Here is a 21,122-nt window from a genome sequence, read left to right as displayed (position 1 = left end):
CTCAATAAATCTGTGTTCTACATTGTTTCCTCCTGATTTAATGTATTTTGTTTATTGAATATATCTAGATTTCTAATATAACATAAAATCAAAACGTATCGGTTGAACCTCAAAAAAAAAAAAAAAAAAAAAAAACCGTTACAAAATGGCGCCCGAACATAAAGTTTAGACATAAAGAAAGTAAACATAGGATTAAATTTGAAACTTCGTCATTGAATGTTTGTATGATTGACCTTAGGTAGTAATTGTAAGAAACATATATTACGCGATAAATAGAAATATAAGAATTTCAAAAGTACATGGCACCAACGATTAAAAGAACACCTGTTAAAACTAGGTCAAGGATCACAAATAAACCAAGGAGGTCAGAACCTGACATATCAAAAGCAGGCAATAGTCAAATACGAAATAATACAAGCGAGATGGAGGGAGAACTGGAGCGTTTGAAGGAGGAAATGGCGAGTTTCGCGGGTTTACGAAATGCGATTGAACAGCTACAGGCACAACAAGCAACTAACGCACAGCTGGCAAACGAAGTCGCATTGTTGAAGCTCCAGAACGAACAACAAAGACAGGCTCTTCAACAGATACAGAATCCAGTTCAACAACCAGTTACCAATAACGATCAAATATCGGTGAGTGAGTTAATAGTAAGTTTGCAACGAAGTCACATTGATGCCAAAGCTCCCGAGTTTACAGATGAAGAAGTTATAAATCCTATTGAATATTTGGAAAATTTGGAAAATTATTTCAGGTTAAAATGTGTGAAGGAAGAGTGTAAATTGTCGATAGTCGAAAGTAAATTATCAGGTAGAGCAAAAATATGGTGGGAAGCGAGTAAAGAAACTATCAACACGTATAATGATTTTAAAGAAGCCTTTAAAAATAAATTTTATTCCATTCCAATCCAAGTTAAAGTCAAAACAAAGTGGAGTTCAAGAAGGTATAATCAACAGGATGGTTCACTTCAAACATATTTTTTTAAACAGCTTAAGGAAGCAAAATACCTATTACCGAAACTAGACCAGTTCGAAATAAACTATACCATTATCCAACAATTACCATATAAAATTCGTGATACTCTAGCAACTGTGAATATGGCGGATACAAAAATAATAGAACAAGCTTTATCGCAATTAGATGTAAATTATGAAGAAAGAAACAATAATAAACACAAATATCAAAATCAAAGTAACAACAATCAAGTGAATAATGTAAACAACATGCAAATTCAACATAAACAACAGCAACAGATAAATAATACAAGTAGGCAACAAAATTATCCAAATGCTGCAAACAACTTTTATCAAAATCCTCAATTTGGTACAAACTTATCACCATGGCAATATCAACCGCAAGTTCAAGCATCAACAAGCAACCAAATGAATTTACCAAACGTCAATTATCCACCACCTTATTTCTCAGGAACCAATAATCAGATACAGTCATTACAAACTCAAATGCAAACTAACACCAATAATTTACAAACCAGTCCAAATAGAAATTTAAACTAATAAACAGCTCGATGTGTATAAGTCCGACATCGAGTTGGGATTATGCAAATTTAGTTGAGGACTTAATGCACGAAATTGGTAATGCTGAAGAAAAAATTGAAAGAGTAAAACAAAACTTATCGAAGGGTCCAAATGTAGTAATAAATGTGTTAAATTATCGAATGGTAGCTTTATTTGATTCAGGAAGCCAAGTAACATGTATGTCTGAAAAAGTATATAAATCTCTCAAAGGTAATCATAGTTTAAATGAACTACCAGTTACAAATGTAGTAGTTTTACCAGCAATTGGGAAAAAGCCCACAGCGGTTAAGCGACAAATTTTGGTTGATGTTCATATGGGATCGCAGAAAATCACAACAGCTTTTTTAATTATACCGCATCTGTCTAGTAGTGTGATTTTTGGTAACGATTGGCTTGATATTAATAAAGTAGTTTTAGATTACGGTCAGAAAACAATTAGTATTAAAGGTAAAGTAATAGCTCCACCACTTTTCTCATACGACCGGGAACCTGCGGAAAGGTTGAGCTCATTTGCACAAAACGCGAAAATATATATCAAAATTTTAAGAACTGAAGATTCAGAAAAAGAACATGAAAAAATAGGTAAAGAAATATTTAAAAAGAATTCAAAGAAAGAGAATAATAATGAAGAAAATAAAAATGATGATGAAGATATAAAAACAGTTTTTGAAAATATCACAACTAAAGATCCTGAATGTGATAATGATGATAAAATGTCAGAAACACATGAAAATGTGATGCAAATTGACAATGAATCTGATTGTGTAGAAGAGAATAAAATTGATGAAGAAACAGAAATAAATTTAAAATATATCTTTGTAGAAAATGATGAAATTGATAAAAATATTTTAGTAGATAAGGAAAATATATGTGTAGCAATAAGTGAATTTGATAAAATTGCATCGGTAGATCAAAGAGATAATCCGAGAAATAATGAATTAGAAAATCTAAATTTGATGTGTGTAAAAAATAATATAAAATGTAATGAATCTGTATTTCAAAATGTAAACGAACATGAACAAAATAACGCAGAAACAATAGAATCACAAGACCATAATTTTTACAAAAAGAATTTAGTTTGCCAGAAAACAGTAGAATCGGAAGATCACAATTTTTTTAAAGATAAATTGGATGAAAATATCGAATCAATTTTAATAGAACAAATTCAAGTAACAAGATCTCAAACAAATGATCAAAACTTTTTCGAATCTGTCCGGTCGATCGCGAATAATCTTATGGGTACAAGTGAAGAGCAAAAAGTTGAGCTGGAAAAATTGCTAATTAAATATGAAAAACTATTTTCAGAGAAAGCCGGATGTACAAACATTTATGAACACTCTATCAAATTACTAAAAGACAAGCCAATCGTTAAAAAATCATACCCGGTACCATTTAAACTTAGAGAAGCAGTAGATGCAGAGATAAAGAAAATGCTTCAAGCAGGAATTATAGAAAGATCAAATAGTCAATACTGCAATCCATTGCGAATAGTACAAAAGAGGGAGAATGGAGTGAGGTTATGTTTAGATGCCAGATATATAAATGACATAATTGAGTCTGATAACGAATGTCCACCACCAATAAATGAATTATTAAGAAAATATCATGGTGTAAAATACATGACATCTACTGATCTAACACATGGATATTGGCAAATCCCGCTAGAGAGAAATTCACGTCAATATACAGCTTTTTTACACGGTGGCACTTTATACCACTTTTGCAGAATTCCATTTGGTCTCAAGACGGCAGGAAGTGGATTCATACGTGCCCTAAATATGGCATTAGGTAATGAATTTACCTCCTTTCTGACTTGTTATATAGATGATCTTTTAATAACCTCAACTGATTTTGATTCTCATATGAAACACCTAAGCCTAATATTTGATCGTTTAATGAAACACAATTTTACACTTCGTCTAAATAAGTCACTTTTTTGTAAGAAGTCAATCGCATTTCTCGGATACGTTATAACACCTGAGGGAGTTAGTCCCAACCCAGACAAAATCAAGGTGATTAGAGAATTTCCAGTACCAACAAGTAAATTGATTTTACAACGATTTTTAGGAGCGTGTAACTTTTACCGGCAGTTTAGCATAAAATATTCGAACTATGTCACGCCCTTGAGAGATTTATTAACAGACAATACACCGTTTAGATGGACAGAGAAACATACGAAAGCATTTAAAGAGATAAAGGAAAGTTTTATAAACTGTGTAACCCTTAATCACTATTTACCTGGCGTCATATGTAGAGTACAAACAGACGCAAGCGATCTTGGAATAAGTGCGATTTTGTACCAAATTGATGAGGAAGATAACCATAAAATTATTTCACTTATAAGTAAATGTTTGTCGAAAGCAGAATTAAATTACACAACTACGGAAAAGGAATTACTGGCAATAATGTATGCATTAGATAAATTTAGAATTTGGTTAATTGGAAGTCCATTTGAAATAATAACAGATCATAAAGCATTAACTTTTATAAATACAGCACCGTTTTTAAGTCCACGATTATCACGATGGGTTGTAATCTTACAACAGTACACATTCACAGTCAAGCATTGCAAAGGAAAAGATAATGTGGTGGCAGATTTTTTCAGCCGAAATATCAACGGGAAACAAAGTACAAACGAACGTAACAAGTTACTAATAGCAAAAATAAACCAACTGCTAGTAGATAATGTAGAACTCGAACTAAACAAAATCGCATCTCAAACTATTAAAATGAATCCAACGTTGATAAGAAACCTGAAAAATTTAAAACAATTGCAAATAAAAGATGAGGAATTGAAAAATATCATAAATAAATGCAATACAGATTCATCTGATGGTTGTTACAAAGTACATGAAGACTTGTTGTTTTATAAAAGTAAATTCGATCAAAATTGGCGAGTAGTAATCCCACAAAGTATAGTAGATTTACTCGTAATTTCTGTACATGAAAAAATAGGTCATATGGGTGTATATAAAACATACCAATATATTAACAGATATTATTACTGGCGAAAAATGAGAGAAGGTATCAAAAAACGTATTCAAGCATGTGACACATGTCAAAGAACAAAGGCATTATCCTACAGCATGCAAGGAAAGTACAAGCAGGTAACAGCTGATCACCCGAACGAATTGACTACAATTGACTTCTATGGCCCTCTGCCGAGATCTATTGGGGGAGTCCAATATTTGTTAGTTGCAATAGATGCATTTTCAAAACTAGTTACGTTATACCCCATAAAACGAGCTACTACAACAATAGCATTAAATAAAATAATCAACGAGTACTTTAAAAACGTAGGAAAACCAAAAAGATTGCTATCCGACAATGGAACTCAATTCACAGCTGCTAGATGGAAAGTCGAATTAGAAAAACAAGGAGTAGAAGTTTGCTATTCATCAATTAGACACCCACAATCCAATCCTACTGAACGAGTGATGAGAGAACTGGGGAGATTTTTCCGTACCTTCTGCAATGATAAGCATACTAGATGGGCAAAATATGTCAAAGAAATCGAAAAATTATTAAATTTAACAACACACCATAGCATTTATCTAGTCCCTGTTCGGGCGCCATTTTGTAACGGTTTTTTTTTTTTTTTTTTTTTTTTGAGGTTCAACCGATACGTTTTGATTTTATGTTATATTAGAAATCTAGATATATTCAATAAACAAAATACATTAAATCAGGAGGAAACAATGTAGAACACAGATTTATTGAGTTTTGGTATAACCTTTTAAAAGAACAGGCAATCATAGAAAATCTCATTCACTCTTTCATTCACACGTTAAAATTACTCAACGCGATTACCGACGTTTTGTATATAATTATTCTGGTAAAATTTTTGTACCATATTAACGAAAGACTGGCTCTCTTTTCCTTTATGCTTCAAATTTAAAAATGATTCTAGTGAAAGAATGAATCTACTGACAAAGGACTCTAAATTATGGTGAGATTACAATAAAGTTAACAGACGAAGATATAAAATACTGACTTAAGAAGGCTATTACAGATTTGTGGCACAATCCACCTACAAATCAGTAATGAAAAGATGACTTAGCTCGGAATATCTCTGATGAAGAGAGGTGGCCTAACGGCTCCGTAGATGATCATGGATGTTGAAGTTCTTTGATATTCCTTTTATAGAATCGGTCTTCACCGATTATACTGCGTGGTCGTTCGTCGATCAGATATTTGGATTTGTTCTTTAGGCTCACAGGCTCCGAAAGATTGGGATTGCGTTGGGTTACACTTCTTGTATGAATCGTCGTCTCAATTTTTTTTTTTTTTTTTTTTTTTTTTTTTACTTGTTTTGTTTTCCCAAATGTTAACGAAATTATAAGAATGTGAATATGACAGGACTAGACTTTATATCGACCGTTCGCTTCGACCCCGGCTCGCAGAGAGAGAGAGTTACACTTATTTCACCGGATAGGTGATCTTGACCGACGTGACACCTAGAGTTAAGCGTTTGCCCTTTATTTTGAAACGTTGTATGTGCTTAAGGCGCGTACATACGAATTACTTTATATTCTATGTGACTCGCATGTAATATCGTTACATCACCCCCCCCATTTTCGAGATTGTTGTGAGAACGAAAATATCGAAAATTACTCGTTATCCTATATTTGCAGTAAAATCTAAAAACCTCTCTTTAAATTACTTCTTACTTATCAATCATTCAATCCATTCATCCTTCATCATTCATCATTAAAATTATCATTTTAAAATCTAATCACATTTTCTTTTAGCAAACATTTTGTTTAACTGGACTTACATCTAAAAAATTCTATAATCTATGCATGTTGGACTTATTAGAACATTTGAAGGATTCATGACGAGTTTTTCGTGAATTTTCATTACAAAAAATTATCTGTTATTTAGCACTTGGATTTGTGGGCTGATAATATTTGCGTAAACTCACACGATTGAAAGTTCCCAAGTTTTTGTTTTTATTTTTTGTATCTATTAAATTATATGCATTTTCATTAACTTTTTTGTTTATTTTGTACGGACCTTTAAACAAATGGAAGAATTTGTGTGTTAATTTATCGATAGCGGAGGATGGATATGGTACACGTAGTAAAACTAGATCTCCTTCATTTAAAATTACAGTTGAAATTGATTTTTGATTCCGGCTTCTATATTCAAAATTTTTCTTCAAGTTTTCTTTGGCTAACAATATTTTAATATCGTGACTATTTTCAATTCTGTCTGGAAATTTTACAATTTTTGTTAATTCATCATGCGCTGTTTTATTAAAATGAAGTTCGTATGGAATAAAACCGGTGCTATGGTGTGTTGTTAAATTTAATAATTTTTCGATTTCTTTGACATATTTTGCCCATCTAGTATGCTTATCATTGCAGAAGGTACGGAAAAATCTCCCCAGTTCTCTCATCACTCGTTCAGTAGGATTGGATTGTGGGTGTCTAATTGATGAATAGCAAACTTCTACTCCTTGTTTTTCTAATTCGACTTTCCATCTAGCAGCTGTGAATTGAGTTCCATTGTCGGATAGCAATCTTTTTGGTTTTCCTACGTTTTTAAAGTACTCGTTGATTATTTTATTTAATGCTATTGTTGTAGTAGCTCGTTTTATGGGGTATAACGTAACTAGTTTTGAAAATGCATCTATTGCAACTAACAAATATTGGACTCCCCCAATAGATCTCGGCAGAGGGCCATAGAAGTCAATTGTAGTCAATTCGTTCGGGTGATCAGCTGTTACCTGCTTGTACTTTCCTTGCATGCTGTAGGATAATGCCTTTGTTCTTTGACATGTGTCACATGCTTGAATACGTTTTTTGATACCTTCTCTCATTTTTCGCCAGTAATAATATCTGTTAATATATTGGTATGTTTTATATACACCCATATGACCTATTTTTTCATGTACAGAAATTACGAGTAAATCTACTATACTTTGTGGGATTACTACTCGCCAATTTTGATCGAATTTACTTTTATAAAACAACAAGTCTTCATGTACTTTGTAACAACCATCAGATGAATCTGTATTGCATTTATTTATGATATTTTTCAATTCCTCATCTTTTATTTGCAATTGTTTTAAATTTTTCAGGTTTCTTATCAACGTTGGATTCATTTTAATAGTTTGAGATGCGATTTTGTTTAGTTCGAGTTCTACATTATCTACTAGCAGTTGGTTTATTTTTGCTATTAGTAACTTGTTACGTTCGTTTGTACTTTGTTTCCCGTTGATATTTCGGCTGAAAAAATCTGCCACCACATTATCTTTTCCTTTGCAATGCTTGACTGTGAATGTGTACTGTTGTAAGATTACAACCCATCGTGATAATCGTGGACTTAAAAACGGTGCTGTATTTATAAAAGTTAATGCTTTATGATCTGTTATTATTTCAAATGGACTTCCAATTAACCAAATTCTAAATTTATCTAATGCATACATTATTGCCAGTAATTCCTTTTCCGTAGTTGTGTAATTTAATTCTGCTTTCGACAAACATTTACTTATAAGTGAAATAATTTTATGGTTATCTTCCTCATCAATTTGGTACAAAATCGCACTTATTCCAAGATCGCTTGCGTCTGTTTGTACTCTACATATGACGCCAGGTAAATAGTGATTAAGGGTTACACAGTTTATAAAACTTTCCTTTATCTCTTTAAATGCTTTCGTATGTTTCTCTGTCCATCTAAACGGTGTATTGTCTGTTAATAAATCTCTCAAGGGCGTGACATAGTTCGAATATTTTATGCTAAACTGCCGGTAAAAGTTACACGCTCCTAAAAATCGTTGTAAAATCAATTTACTTGTTGGTACTGGAAATTCTCTAATCACCTTGATTTTGTCTGGGTTGGGACTAACTCCCTCAGGTGTTATAACGTATCCGAGAAATGCGATTGACTTCTTACAAAAAAGTGACTTATTTAGACGAAGTGTAAAATTGTGTTTCATTAAACGATCAAATATTAGGCTTAGGTGTTTCATATGAGAATCAAAATCAGTTGAGGTTATTAAAAGATCATCTATATAACAAGTCAGAAAGGAGGTAAATTCATTACCTAATGCCATATTTAGGGCACGTATGAATCCACTTCCTGCCGTCTTGAGACCAAATGGAATTCTGCAAAAGTGGTATAAAGTGCCACCGTGTAAAAAAGCTGTATATTGACGTGAATTTCTCTCTAGCGGGATTTGCCAATATCCATGTGTTAGATCAGTAGATGTCATGTATTTTACACCATGATATTTTCTTAATAATTCATTTATTGGTGGTGGACATTCGTTATCAGACTCAATTATGTCATTTATATATCTGGCATCTAAACATAACCTCACTCCATTCTCCCTCTTTTGTACTATTCGCAATGGATTGCAGTATTGACTATTTGATCTTTCTATAATTCCTGCTTGAAGCATTTTCTTTATCTCTCACCTGTATCTATTCATCATGCGCTGTTTTAGATACCAACCAACTCGGCACGCATCGCACGCCTGTACGAATATAGGAGGTGTATATCAGGTTCGAAATGCGTGACACGTTTAATTAAAATGGTCCGTGATTTACTCTGCCACACAGCGCGACTCTGTTCAGCGGTGTCCGGCTCACGTACCAAGTGCTCAATTCACGATGAATTATCGCGCGGGCTACCGGGGTGACACTTATACTCCTGCAGGACCACCGCCGCAGGACGCGATTCGCTCCACTCGCTGAAGATTCCTCGGATCTCAGCAAACCTCGTTAATTAGAGTCTCCTTGAACGAGAAAAAAGCGGAGGGAACACTTGACGATATATTCGAACAGTTCGGCGCGTATAATGATTTTTTCCCACATCTTTCAATTACGATTTTCAGCGGCGGTGGGTACAAGGCACTCGGAAATTTCCGATCGAGCTTGAAATCGCCAATTGGACTAAGGGTGAACTAATTGGTGAGGACCAGGTGCGCGAGGTGGACCTCAGCCTAAAACTAATTGCCTCGGTTGCCTCGACGTGTGTATACATGCGGCTAAAATCCGAATCTGCCGACTCGAACGTTTAATCCAGTTTCGGAACAGCGCCGGAAGTGAGCAACGAGCTAACGGAAACCCCATTGGATCCAATCGATCTCATCCTCATCCACTTTTTTCCTCATTTCTTTGGTTTTTCCGACGAGTTTCAGCCTTCAGCTAGTCGAAGAATGGCGATTATCGTCATCGCATCGTGTTTCACGTTTCCGTCGATCCTTGGTAAACAAAAAATGGGCCAACGGAGGCACGAGGTGAGGGTTGGACTTGTCAAAAGGTGACTCCGGAGGCGTGTTGAATAATAAATCACGTGCATGGATGCGTGACAAGCGCGATCGAGTCACGGTGAAGGGGTATTTAGACGGAGGAGAACGAAAGGTGGAAGGATGAATACGGGGATAAACCGACCTACAAATACGCCGGATTAATTAATTCCGTACTTCCGTGAAGCGATCAATCACTTAACGGCCAGTGCGCGGCTAATGGCGAGTTTATACGAGGAAATGACACACGTAAATAACGGACGCGGTGAAGTTTACGAACAGTCTTTAAAGTCTCCAAAGCCTCCGGCGCGGCAGAAGGAGTCTCGGGCGAAGACGATTATCGCACTTGTGAGCATCGAAATGCGCGGAGTAACATTTGGTTATAGAAAAGAAACGATATGATTTAATCTCACCTGCGTAGCCGCGTCGGCGATATAGTTCTGAACGAGCACTCGGGGCACTGATACGGACCATCCAGCTCCAAGATGTCGTGAATGCGTTCGCGATGAATCTTCAGCTCCCTCGGGGTCCTGAGGGCGGTGGGACACCCGGGAAGCCCGCAGAGAATCTTCTTGCCGGTATGACGAAGCATGTGCCGCTGCAGTACGTGTCTGAAAAACGGAAGTGGCGAAATCGTTGTTCAACAAGCGATATAGCTTCGGACTAGCCGTATGAGGATCGGAACGAGGTACGAGACAGGTACATGATCGTGCAGAGCCTTTGATCTTTTGATAGTAAAAAGTGAGCGCAGGTGCCAACGCCGAGTGGAAAGGTACCGAGATCGAGTCGGTCGTCGGTAAGTATGGGTAATTACGGGAAAGAGTGAAGGGGAAAGGGGGTTGAGGTATTACGGACGCGACGGGCGGAGTGAAAAGGCCAAAAACGGACGGCGAAGCGTCAGCGTTAATATTTATTTTATGACAAAACGCGTTCGGGTGAAATTATACCTCTATTCTAAGCAATATATGTATATGTATATATAGATATACACATGCATATATATATATATATGTGTGTGTATATATGGGTATATACGTATACACATGTCCGTGGCAGGCAGGTATCGAGGATGGACGTACGTCGTCGGCGGCGGTTCTTCGGTTATACCGGAATGTCGCAGGCGTGACAAGACGCCGTTAAGTCACCGGGCATGTTGGGCAACCGGATGTGCCCACTCTCAATAATTTACCTTTGAACTGTCAACACATAAAATATGCACGCCGTACGTAATATTCAAACGTATAATCCAGTCGTTAATTATTGTATGTTCGTCAATAACACCGGTGACCGCGGTTTGCTGATGTTGCTGCCGATGCTTATGCTCTACACCGAACGAGTGGCCATCATCGTGTCTTGACATTTGTAGAAACTTGTTCCTTTCTTCCTCCTCTTGCCTGATTTTAAGTCGCCTGATTAGAGAGGGCGCCTGGCATTCGAGTGCCAATATTTTTACGTAAGTGTCATTAATTAATCTTGAAAAGTTTTAAACGAATCTGAAATGCTGGCGTAGACGCGTGATGCGGAATGGTAATTGAAGTGGGCATACTCACGGCTTTCGATCCTAGAAATTCTTATACGTTGAAGCGGATTTTCTTATTGCCGTACGGTTTATCGAACCAATATTAATACAAGAGTTTTATGTCTGGCACGCTGCAATGCACTTCTCGTAAAACTTGGGATAATATTATTTACACTGTCAGCGTTAAATGGGTTACACACGTGAACAAACTTGTCGGCAATTTTCTACTTTTGCAACAGTTTATTTACCTACTTGAGTAATAGAGAATAACTTTCTAAACAGACGTGCGATGTTATCGTGAAGCTGATTCGGATGGAATGATTTATTTTTTAGATACGAATTCAAGAATCAAGATATCGGTGACAAATGTCGATGGATGGGAAAAATTGGAGAAAGTCGACGACGTCGAGATTTGATTTTTGAACGACTCAGTCTAACGGAAAACGCGATAGAAAGTACGTCGAATCGATTATAACACAGTGAATTCTATCGACTCGAAATAAGAGATAAACACATACACAATTATAGTTTACAGTTGCGATCTGGCAGGTTATTCAAAAGCCGGGTTAATAAATTACAACCCGCCACGCTCGGCAAATCAATTTATCACGATAGTTCGTAATATAAAAGTTGAGCCAACGCGGGCTAGAGCCATGATTTAATCACGGCGTAGGTCGGCCTCCTATAATAATTCAAAAGTAACCTGCGCCGTATGTCCTCGATTGGCAAACTTGTCCACATATAAAAAGAGAAAGAAAGAAAGAAATGAATCGCGTTTCGTCAAACGTCGCCAGGTCATCGTACGCCGGAAAATTGGTCTTTCTTATCGCTCTCATCCGTAAATCGGCCGTTTGCAATGGGGAAAAATATTCGTACCAACGGCAGCGTCGCTCAGCGGATCGGTACCAAAGAAAGGGACTCATTCGTACCCGAGGGGCGAGATCCGGTCGATGGGAATGTCAGAGCGTCGAAGCCCGGGCGGCACCGTTGTTGGTTGGCTGGGGGGAGCGTTGGGCATTAATTAAAAAGGTTGAGCATTAAAATGATTTGTTTTAATTGGTTGAGCGAGCTGAGGTATTTATGACCGGTCGCTCGCAGGACGGTTCTTCATACCCGGCTTCACCTCCGGCTCACTTCGCACGCTGCGACTTGAAAAACTGAGCTCCTATCCTTCCTGCGCTGCATCCGATCGGTATTGCGTCGATTCCGGGTCGGCGGAATGATCGCATTAATCAGAAAAGCCTCGGACGAACCTCTCTGAGAGTCTTCACCGCTGGCTCAAAACCAACGGCGATGGACGCCGGCGGAAAGCGGGACTGACCGATCAGCCTCCTCGACCATGGGCCGGGGTCAGAGATCAGGTAAAGAGAACGGAATCGGGATCGAGGCTGTTTTTCAAATGGCCGATCTTTTGTACGGTCATTACAGATCGATTTCAGGGGAAAACAAATTCAGCCACCCACGATCATCGCCGGTCCTGGCTGAAGTGTGTCGGTGTTGAAATAAAAAAGAAAAACAACAACCGATGTGTCATTTTCCGTTCACGTTTCCTGATTCGATGCAAGAAAGCAGTGTTCTTTTTTCTTGCGAATTAAATGAGATGACTTTAGGACGTGAATTCCCAAATCACCGCTTAGGTGCCTAATTAAAAGCAACAATAAGCAAATAAGAGGATTTCCGTTTCCTGTAGCGGCGGCGGCGGTCGCCTTTCTTCGAGAGGATTTCGGGCCGAGCTGATTGCCGCGTTAAATACGGAAACCGCAGCGCGGCTGACCTCGCTCGGCATCCAGATGACGCGAAACTTTTCGCAGGCTTCGTTTACGACCCTCGGCCCTCGGCGCCAAGTCGTAAACGCGGGATCCACGCCCTCGAGCCGCAGCGTCTCGCCCTTGCGCCGTGTTTATTTTAGCCGATTATTATATCAGCGGGATGTACCGGGTGCACCGACATCCGCGGAATTTCCATCCACCTTCGTCATTCCCGTTACAGAATCCGAAGAAGCGACGCAAGCCTTGGACGCAGGATACCAAACGACGCACGAAACGCGGATCCGGTTTCGTTACGCGCATACCTAGAGAATACTCGCCGCCAACTCGGATGGGTTTGGGCTAGGTCGGGCTAGGCGAGGCTAGGCAAGGCCTAGGTCGTGAGGATGTAATCGGATTTATACGGGCGAGTGGGTGGCGAGGAATATCTCGAGGAGTGGCGGCGGCTGCGGCGGCTATGAGCGACGGTGAGTCGGTCTGGATGGGCCGGATTCGGGGGCTGGCCGAGCCGGAATGATGCATGGCCTCCTCCTGGACTCCTTCAGCGTCGAAGACGCGCCGAGTCCAGGGATATCGAGGGACCGCGTGGAGCCGAGAGGGAATGAAGAATATCGGACGGTCGGTTGTAGTTGGGCCATGGAAGGAGGTGACCAAGAAGAAGAAGAAGAAGAAGAAGACGAACACAGAACCGCCTCGCCGGCCCCCCGGAGCAACCGCTGTCATAACTCAATCCCACCTCCGTCCGCTCGTTCCTTCGTCCGTTCGTCTCACTCTGCACCTGCATCTCTACGAGGTATCCCTACACGCCTTTATATCCCTGCGCCAGTAATAGCCCTATCAAATTCTACCCGAATCAACCTGGATATGTATATTGCATTCCGTGAAGTGTGCGCTAGGTATAGTCCCAAAGCGAATTGGTCTCACTGATGCGATGCGGCGTTTGTTCTACCTGCATTCTGCACCGAATTGACAATTGTATTAGAGTAGTTCACAAAAAAGTTTTTTTTTCATTCAACGCGAATTTTTCATAAGACTGTTGTACCTCTAACTCACGATGATAAATGATATCAAGAGAGATCTTTTTTATAGGCATCAATGTTTGTTACAAAATAGGTCTCCGGATATTTTATTCCATTTTGCATATTTTGAGAATCATTGTGACTTAAAATTGAAAAAACTGAAAAATCTAAAATAATTATATTAAATTCAGGGAAACTAACTGTTTTTTTTTTTTATAAGATAATGTTTCCTACAAAAAATGTCTCTTGATATTCATCATTTTCGTCTGTATGTTCACGCGAAATCGACAGTGAGTGAAGGTATGCATTTTTTACGCGTTATTTCAATGTAAAAACGAAAATTCGAAAGCGGGACCTCCAAATCTTATCCGATCGAGCTTAAATTTGCAAAAGATTCTCTTTTTCATCACAAACATCACTGAAAAAAAAATTTTCTCTTTAGTGGACCACTCTAACGTATACGTTACCAAATTTTCAAACGTAATTGTAAATTGTTAAGTTTCTGTTGATCATTTACATCGTAGAAACAGAAAACACAGACAGGAGAACTTCAGTGGAACCTCAGAGTTCTGAAATCTCCCTGGATTTCATTCGTCCTACACGGGAAAATTTTCTAGCACGAAATTATTTCTCGATTGGCAAAACGGAATTCACGAAATGAAGTATGGCCGGTAACTCAGCTAAACGGTTTGACGCCGGATTACCGGAGATACAATAACCAATGTTTCTTACAGGCACATCTATTGCAATATAATTTACAGTGAATCTTACGTTGCAACGTTTGTGCAGCAGGAGGCGGCGTCGAAGCGTTGCGGTAAAACGGAACAGCTCGCGGTGTGAAAGTTGAGGAAATCTTTTACAACCTCGGACTCGCGATACTTTTTACGCTGTGAGCACGTGGTCTGATAAATAATTAAACGAGTTATTCCAAGTGTCGTTAACCATGGCGGACGTGGACGTCGACATGGACGCTCGTTTCGCGGCTCGAATAAAAACGCGTTTGTTTCATGGTCTGCGTGTCACGGACGTGGATGCACCTTTATTATACGTACAGAGTTCGTACTTGCGCTATCAGCGATACTCAACTTTGGTCGGGCACCATGTGTGAGAGGACTCGACAAGAAGACTCCCATGGAAACAGATTGTTCTAAGATATTAAAAGTAATGAATTCTTGAATTTTTTATACTCGTATGCTTTTTTGTCATTCGTGATTTAGTATAACTGGGCACTGAAAGATAGATTGAGTTCATAAAGAAAGTCCTTTTTTCGTCAACCTGAGAGCTCAATGGAACGTCAACTAAAACTATCAAAATTTCACGCAGTAGACCTTACACTCGTAGTAACGTCGAGGAATTCTCACTTCTACATTAATTAACCTCAAATACGTTGAAGAAATTAGTTTTCAGGTGTTGTCGCGTTGTATCGACCGATCGTGATAGTGGAGAAATCGAAGATTCGAAATTCCCGGCAATTCGAATACAGATTTAAATCTATAAGCCATAGATGAACCGCCCGAGGATGGATAAAAAGGCCGACCACGGTAGATGAAAAAAAAGAAGAAGAAAAACGTAAAGGCTTTGGAATTCCTGCACATAAGAATTCATCCCGTGAGATCGAGGTATATCACCCGGACAAGAGGACAGGTAGGTATTTTTAACCGCGAGTGAAAAGCGCGAGGTTATACCATCACGTCCCAGCGCCTCGAGCCGAGGAGTTTTCCGGATCCGGGTACACATATAGATTTGTATCGCACGCATGAGTGTGCACGGGTTTGCAAGTACGAAATCGCAGGAGTGCCTAATTGGCCGGGCGGCAGTCGGAGCCGCGGTATACACACGGGCTGACAACGATTAGGTTAGGGGGCGTAGATTACATCTTCCCCTAGGGGGCCGGTAAGCGTGGCGCGGCGTGGCGTGTCGCGGATGCGTATTACCCGTTTGCCCGGCGCCTACGGACAGCGTAGATACGTATACGCGTAGGGTATAATCCACCCACGCAGCGACGTAACGTCCTTACAAACACGTTTTCGTGTCACGCGAGACGTGTGCACATATACGTAGGCCCGTAACGCGAGATGGACCCCGACTTCTCCCCCTGCGACACAGAGTCTCGTATCGGCCCGCCGGTCCGTTTTCAAAAAGAAGGATCTCGGGGAAAATTCCGAGTTCTGTTTGCCTGCGGATGGGGGGAATACAGCTGCTTCGGCACGTTGCAGACTCAGCGTAAGGCAGTTTCATTAACCGAGATACGTGACTAGGCGAGAATGCGTGTACACCCCCCCCCACACACACACACACACGAGGCGCACGCGTGTGCGCGTCCGAATTAATCGAGCCAATCAAACTCGCCCCCCTTACCCCCTCGTCCCGTCGCGTATTTGCCCGGACAAATACCTACCTTCGGTCTGGCCTAGGTGCACGATTTTACCCGCGGTAAGAGAAGGGAGGGAGGATACTCGAGTGCAAGCATCCCCCTTTCTGGTTTGCGCAAGATGAAAGGAGGGGGCGACAGCGTCAGGAAGATTAGGGGTACGTCGACGGGGTGGTTGGAGCGCGGGGGCGGGTGTCGAATAAACAACAATATTATAACGCAAGCTTAATTGCGCTGGAGGGCTCGGTAACGGTCGCATAAATCGGGACCCTCGCAAACGCGAAACTAACCCCCCTTTGCCCCCCCACCACCGCCGCTTCTCGCTGGTTTCGCGCCTCTTCCGAGGCCCCGAAGTGGGGATTCATTTACAATAAACATGTCGCGAGCTAATTTCAACGAGGAAGGGAAAAGATCTCGCCTTCCTGCCGCTCATAACGACTCGGTCCGCACCCCCGTCCCATCAACCCCCCTCCCCCTTTAACCGGGACAAACCGCGCGCGCTAAGGTTTGTGGGAACATCCGTCCTGCAGGGATTCCCTTCGCGGTGCTTTTTTAGGGTAGGTGTGAAATAAGGATAGCGCGGTTTTTGCACTTCGCATTCCTTTGTTTCCTTTACAACGCTGAGCGTGTTTTGACCCTGATTTTATATGTTACATGTGCTATGGAGCGCATAAGGCGAGGGGAGAATTGCGTCACGTTTGTTTATTATTCGTCAGGGTCGAACAGGTAGTTTTTTTTTTTTTTTTGTTTTTTTGGACTATTCATGTTTTCAACTCTTGAAATTCCGTTGTCGACGTAGGTTACTCAAGTAAATGCGAAATCTTTTCGTATCAACTGATGGAAATCTTGACTAATGCAATTGTTTTTAATAGAGAATGAGTACGGGAATTGCGAACCTCAATTATTGTAGAGCGAGTCAATTCACGAATCTTTTTATGTACGATAGCTGTGCTGTGTTACGATGCGATTTAAAAAAATTGAACTGATCTTTTTCAAACAGCTTTCTTTAGATTTCAAAGTTGCACTTTCTGAATCCTAAAAGAAGGAAAATCCCGCTATGAATCTTGAAATGAAATAAAAGGATAATAGAATTGGGGGTTCAGTGGTTTATGTTTTTTTTTGTTCCGTTCTTAAAGACTTTACTAATGTAATATTCATTACAATCATTACCCTACTTGTCGACATCATCTAATTGTTAGATAATACGGCACCTAAAATTGAAAAAAAAATAGTGAAATTATTTACGTGACACGGCTTGCATCAGCATCCATATCCGCCAAAAGGTGCACGAAATCAATTTCTGAATCAGAGAATACACCGTTGTCATATCTCGACTCTCGCTTCCACCCTCAGCAGGCGTAACATCGACGCTTCACGCGATAAGTGTTTATTATACTCATAGAAAAGCATGAGGGCGTTGGAGAAGGGGTCAGAGTGTACGAGTGACCCCTATAAAACTATAAGGGCGAAAGTATGTATACAGGGAGAGAGAGAGAGAGAGAGAGAGATGCAGCGACAGAAGCAAGAGCAGAAGCAGAAGCGGCAGCGACGCGTCGCGATGGCTGCGGTTTGGCGGCGCTTCAGCGGGGGGCAGAAACCGGGAAGGAAGAGGGGGGGGGGGGGGGGGGGGAGGTGACCGGGGGCCTGCAGGACGTTCAGAATGGTCGGCGACCGCCGCCAACTCCGTGGCTCTGACTCTGTCTCCGCGGCCTCGACCGCAAGCCTGTTTTATTTTATGAATCGCAATATTTCACCGGACAACTGGACTTCGCGAGCGGGGCGGTCACCACTAAACTGTCTGCCGCGTTTATACCCGCATGCGGTATAACGCGCATACACGAAGACGGGTTTTCCCGTTGTGTGCATATGCATCGCAGGCGCGCAACGCGTCGCATCGCGGGAGAAGGACGCGCTGCACACCGTCTATCCGCGTGCCTTCGCGGTCCTGCAGGCAGGCAGGCAGGCAGGACCCGCCGGAGGGAGAGGACGGGGGGAGAGGACATCCATCCCGTCACCCGCACCCCCGCGGACTCGACGGAGGACAACGGAGGAGGACCGGCGGGCCCAGGGCGAAGGGCGCGCGATGCGGAGGAGATGGGAAAGCGCAGCGGTGGGGAAAGAGGGGGTTTGCATTGTCTCGAACCCATGCAGATCGCGGGCGCACGCACGCACACACCTGGGCCCGAGGTATTTAAGGGCGCACGGACGGATGCGGGGGCGGGCGAGGGGGGCGGCGAGGGGGGCGGACGCCATTACCGCAGCCCGAGATAAAAGATACGCGCGCGCCCGGTGAGGACCATATATGTAAATATAGGCGGCCGAGAACGCGCGTAGGCACTTGCGAAACGTACGGTCAACGGCGCGCGTATGTAACATACCATCTTGAATATGCGCATACATCGTGCCTGCGAGCGTATTCTTGGAAATGGGATCAGGATCGGGAGCTGCCTTCTGCCTGTCCCGTAATTACCTTCGTTCTTTCCGCTACAGGATCGCGAGCGCGTTGCGCTGCGCTGCGCGATGCGATGCGATGCGACGCGATGCGAACACGCCGCCGAGCGGCATAAGGCCCCTCGGCTTCGCTCCTGCGACTACGGGTCCGGGTAACGAATGGCCTCCTCCGCGGACCCCGGACGCCTCGCGCAACGTCCTTTCAGCTCCCTGCCTGGGCCCGTGACGAGACATTTGCGCGCCACCTCGCCTGACGCACACCTTCCTCTACCGTTGAAAGATACTTCGGACGAATATCTTTCAATTCAGCAGGTCCCACGACGATTGGTATCGTACAATTTCGCGGTATTTTTATCGCATTGTGGTCACGCGCGTTTTTTACACTTCGTGCAGAAGAGGATGTAACGAATATGCGATTTTGTTTCTACTAATGAGAAATAATTGCTTGTCCGATTTTTTTGAAAATTCTTAGCCTCGGAAGCGACGATCGGAATATATCCAGTGAGAATTCAAAATTCGTGATTTCTCATTGTCGGAGTCTTCTAAAAATTTGATTGACATTAATTTTAACCGCATATGTAAAACCGACTGAAATTACCAGACTCCGTTTCGATATTTTTAGTTTCTCACCAGTTTATTTATAACTAAAATTCATAAAAATTTATCTCTTCATTTCGTTCGGATACTTGGATAAAAAGTTTGTTATTTCAAGCAAACAATGGGATAAGAGAATATCCACGAATAAAATCTGGTTGAGATGAACTGGATTGCCGCGTGCAGAACAGCAGCCCAGATGCTGGAGAGATCCTTATTCGTCAATTGGTTGGAGGGTTTTCTAGGAAACTAATTACAGAGAGTATCTAGTCCGAAGATCAGCGCAATGCCTAGCGGGCTCGGACCCTCGCTTCAGGTACTGATAATGGGAATGTATAGTCGCTGCCTGAGAGCCCGCAGTACCTAGATGGTGCACGAAAGAGAAGCATTGCATGGCTAATCGTTCAAGATGTTCGCGGGAAGGAGAAAGACCTGCAATGCTAGAGAAATCCAGCGGTGATATAAATTCTGGACTATATATTATGTTCCGGGTGCAAATCCAAGGAGGAACAAAAATGCTCGATACTATCTGTACCGATGATACACGAGAACTTGTGCGCCGATGTGTCTTTGTGTCGACTTTCAATTCAACGGTATTAGAGAGTACTAACGACCTGCATCTGACAATGAAATTGAATAATGAAGATAGCATCACACCTGTTCTCGAGACAATCGCACTATCGCAAAAAATATTTCGCCTTGCAGACAGAAGAATGCCTCACGTAAAGCCATGAGAAATCATTACTATAAAAATCGTCTTTCAGCAAACAGTTATTTGCCGTTTCGAAAACGGTATTGTTCGCAAACCTTCCAACACCGTGGATAGTCGTAACAATTGTAAAAATCGTCGGGAACTCTCGGTTAGCGATTGATGCAAGGAGGAGTTCAAGGTACCTTGATAGTAGCTGTTACGGTGGGTGGTTGGTAAAAATAGTTTGACCCGCGTTTGATTGTCGCGTGTACAAGGGCTGGGACAGGTGTTTCGAACAAGCATCCTAATCGCTTTCTCAGCCCACCCCCTCTTTCGTACGAAGCGAAGGAATAGGTGAAAGGTACAAAACGTCTTCGTCTCGTTGGTTGGAACGGTGGCTGCACGGCGGAAAGGTTGGCCTCGCACGCGGCCTTACCAAGGTGTTAACAGAGTTGCTTTATAGAGCTCGGTTCGCCCACGCCTCGACACTTAGCGCACTGCCTGCCGGGCCTTCCGGTGGCTCAGCTGACTACGTTACACTCGTATTGTGTTACGAGGTGTGGGTGGTGGTGGTGAAGAGGAACCGAGAGGAGCGAGAGGGCGCGGGGCTGCGGGGAGGGATTATTTTGGGAGGAGGGACGCGACGATCAGGAGTGTTGGTACTTTCCACCGCGGTAATACAGCCTCGTTAAATACTAGAATGACCGGTGGGCTTAGAGCGGACCAACGCCGACGCCGGCGTCGCCCGAGATGTTAATATGGTCGGGCGCGTGGCAGCGTCGGGGGTGTCCGCGGGCGGGCGGACACGGTCCTTTATTTTATAGTTATGCAGCGAGGACACTTTTACTGCTATACGTTCGCTTCGCCGGGACAGTTTTGCACCCGCGTTTATTGTCCTGTATTTTTTCCTAAATACTCG

At 41.7% G+C, this 21,122-nt stretch overlaps 1 protein-coding gene across 2 annotated transcripts in view; it reads right to left on the bottom strand.

Moving 5' to 3' along the window:
* LOC107225959 (zinc finger protein 91) overlaps positions 1-21,122 on the bottom strand; it is a 48,659-nt gene that overhangs the window by 5,128 nt on the left and 22,409 nt on the right. For both annotated transcript variants that reach the window (XM_046730401.1, XM_046730402.1), the window contains exon 7: positions 10,206-10,403. In XM_046730401.1, the coding sequence (XP_046586357.1) occupies positions 10,206-10,403 (198 nt within the window). The remainder of the gene's footprint in view (positions 1-10,205; positions 10,404-21,122) is intronic.

The sequence above is a fragment of the Neodiprion lecontei genome, chromosome 2 (genome assembly GCF_021901455.1).
Source record: "Neodiprion lecontei isolate iyNeoLeco1 chromosome 2, iyNeoLeco1.1, whole genome shotgun sequence".
NCBI classification, from domain to species: Eukaryota; Metazoa; Arthropoda; class Insecta; order Hymenoptera; family Diprionidae; genus Neodiprion; species Neodiprion lecontei.
Note: the sequence above shows the minus strand (reverse complement) of the source record. Positions and strands in the feature narration are given on the sequence as shown.